The sequence below is a fragment of the Nicotiana tabacum genome, chromosome 10 (assembly GCF_000715075.1).
Source record: "Nicotiana tabacum cultivar K326 chromosome 10, ASM71507v2, whole genome shotgun sequence".
Taxonomy (NCBI): domain Eukaryota; kingdom Viridiplantae; phylum Streptophyta; class Magnoliopsida; order Solanales; family Solanaceae; genus Nicotiana; species Nicotiana tabacum.
The window spans coordinates 103,868,409-103,870,522 of record NC_134089.1 but is presented as its reverse complement, the minus strand read 5'-3'; the positions used below and the strand labels follow the sequence as shown (position 1 = coordinate 103,870,522).

General features: G+C 42.3%; 1 protein-coding gene across 1 annotated transcript; it reads left to right on the top strand.

The window, feature by feature from the left end:
- Positions 1–331: 331 nt before the first annotated feature.
- Positions 332–1,062, top strand: LOC142164884 (putative mitochondrial protein AtMg00300). Its single transcript, XM_075223603.1, has 2 exons — positions 332–938; positions 1,019–1,062. The coding sequence occupies exons 1-2, from the start codon at positions 337–339 to the stop codon at positions 1,023–1,025; spliced, it is 609 nt and encodes a 202-aa protein (XP_075079704.1). The 5' UTR covers positions 332–336; the 3' UTR covers positions 1,026–1,062.
- The last annotated feature ends 1,052 nt before the right edge of the window (positions 1,063–2,114 follow it).

The following is a 2,114-nucleotide window of genomic DNA, read 5'->3' as shown; positions in this document are numbered from 1 at the left end:
CTTAACTCTAGTGATGTGCGGAGGCACATTGAAGGAGATAGAGATGACCAGGCAAGTGGGCTCTTTATGAGATGCCGGACTAGCCAACAGGGAAAGAGCAAATCAAAGCACAGATCAAAGTCTTGTGTGAACAAGAAGAATACAGAGTGTTGGGGTTGTGGCAAGAAGGGGCACTTTGAACGAGACTGTCGAATGTCAAAGTCCAAGGAAAAGGCGAGTGCATCTACAATTGAATAGGTACATGATTTTGATAATGATTATGTACTAACAACATCGTGTAAAAATAATAGTAGTTATGGAAATAAATGGGTGTTAGACTCTGCTTGCACTCTACATATGACTTTCCGAAAAGACTGGTTTAGCAGCTATGAGAAAAGTGGTGGAACCGTAGTAATGGGCAATAATGCAACTTGTGCAATAGTTGGCATTGGCTCAGTTCGGGTTCGCTGCCATGATGGAGTCGTGAGGACTATTACACAAGTCCGTCATGTTCCTGATCTGAATAAGAATTTGATCTCCGTGAGTACTTTGGATGAACAAGGCTACAGGTACATGAGCAAAACAGGAACTATAAAGGTGACTAAAGGTTCTTTAGTCATGCTGAAAGGCAAGCTGGAGAACGGCCTTTACACATTGGCCGGAAGCACCATTGTTGGCTCTGCAAATGCATCTACAGTGCAGTTATCTAATGATGACAAGGCAAGACTATGGCACATGAGACTGGGTCATATGAGCGCACGTGGACTGGAGATGTTGAGCAATCGTAACCTTTTGGAAGGTGAGAAGATCAGCACACTTGACTTCTGTGAGCACTGCGTTCTAGGGAAGCAAAAGAAGGTCAGCTTCAGCACTGGCAAACACAAGACAAGAGGAGTGCTAGACTACATCCATTCAGATTTATGGGGTCCCTCTAAACTTCCATCGAAGGGCAAAAAGAGGTATCTTCTCACTTTTATTGATGATTTCTCACGAAAGGTTTGGGTGCATTTTTTGAAGGCAAAAAGTGATGCTTTTGAAGCATTTAAAGAGTGGAAGATTTTGGTTGAAAATCAAATGGAGAGGAAAATCAAGTATCTTCGCATAGACAATGGCTTGGAGTTTTGCAATGAAAAGTTTAATGAATTCTGCAAGGTTCATGGGATCTCAAGACATAGGACTGTCAGGCATACCCCACAACAGAATGGAGTTGCCAAGAGAATGAACAGAACTCTTCTTGAAAAGGCTCGTTGTATGCTCCTACAAGCCAAAATGTCCAAAGTATTTTGGGCTGAAGCAGTTCACACTGCTGCTCATATTGTCAATCGATCTCCAGCATCGGCAATTGACTTTAAGACTCCGAATAAGGTATGGTCAGGTGAACCCTCTAACTATTCATACTTACGAGTATTTGGGTGTCCAACTTATTATCACGTTAATGAAGGAAAGCTTGAACCAAGGGCTAAGAAGACCATATTCGTAGGGTATGTGGATGGAGTAAAAGGGTACAAACTTTGGTGTTTGTCTTTACTCAAATTTATAGTTAGTAGAGATGTCACCTTTGATGAATCCTCTATACTTGATCCCCATAAAGTTTCCGTGGAGTTTTTAGGAAACAAGAACGACGAGCAGGTGGAGCTTGCCAAGGAAAAGGATCAAGAGACTCAGGTTAAAAATGAGTCAGAAGATGTAGACCTTGAAGAACTTGCTGTCAATGAACCATACACAATTTCAAAGGGAAGGGAGAAGAGATAAACACGAGAACCGGAACGCCTTATAGATCAAGCAAACTTGATTGCATATGCGTTCGTAGCTGCACAAGAAGAGATTAAGGATCTGGAGCCCTTCTCGTATATTGATGCAACTTCTTGCAAGGATGTTGTACAATGGCGGTTAGCCATGACTGAAGAGATGGAGTCTCTTCACAAGAATCATACATGGGTCTTAGTGAAAAGACAAAAGGGAAGAGGACAGTTGGATGCAAGTGGGTCTACCGAAAGAAAGAGGGAATTCCTGAAGTGGAAGATGCTAGGTTCAAGGCGAGATTGGTTGCAAAAGGATTCAGTTAGAAGGAGGGAATTGACTACAATGAGATTTTCTCTCCAGTCGTGAAGCATAGCTCAATTCGCGTGCTACTA

Excerpts from the sequence above, each read along its gene's own strand:
- LOC142164884 (XM_075223603.1), top strand. The coding sequence starts at position 337 with ATGACTTTCCGAAAAGACTGGTTTAGCAGCTATGAGAAAAGTGGTGGA.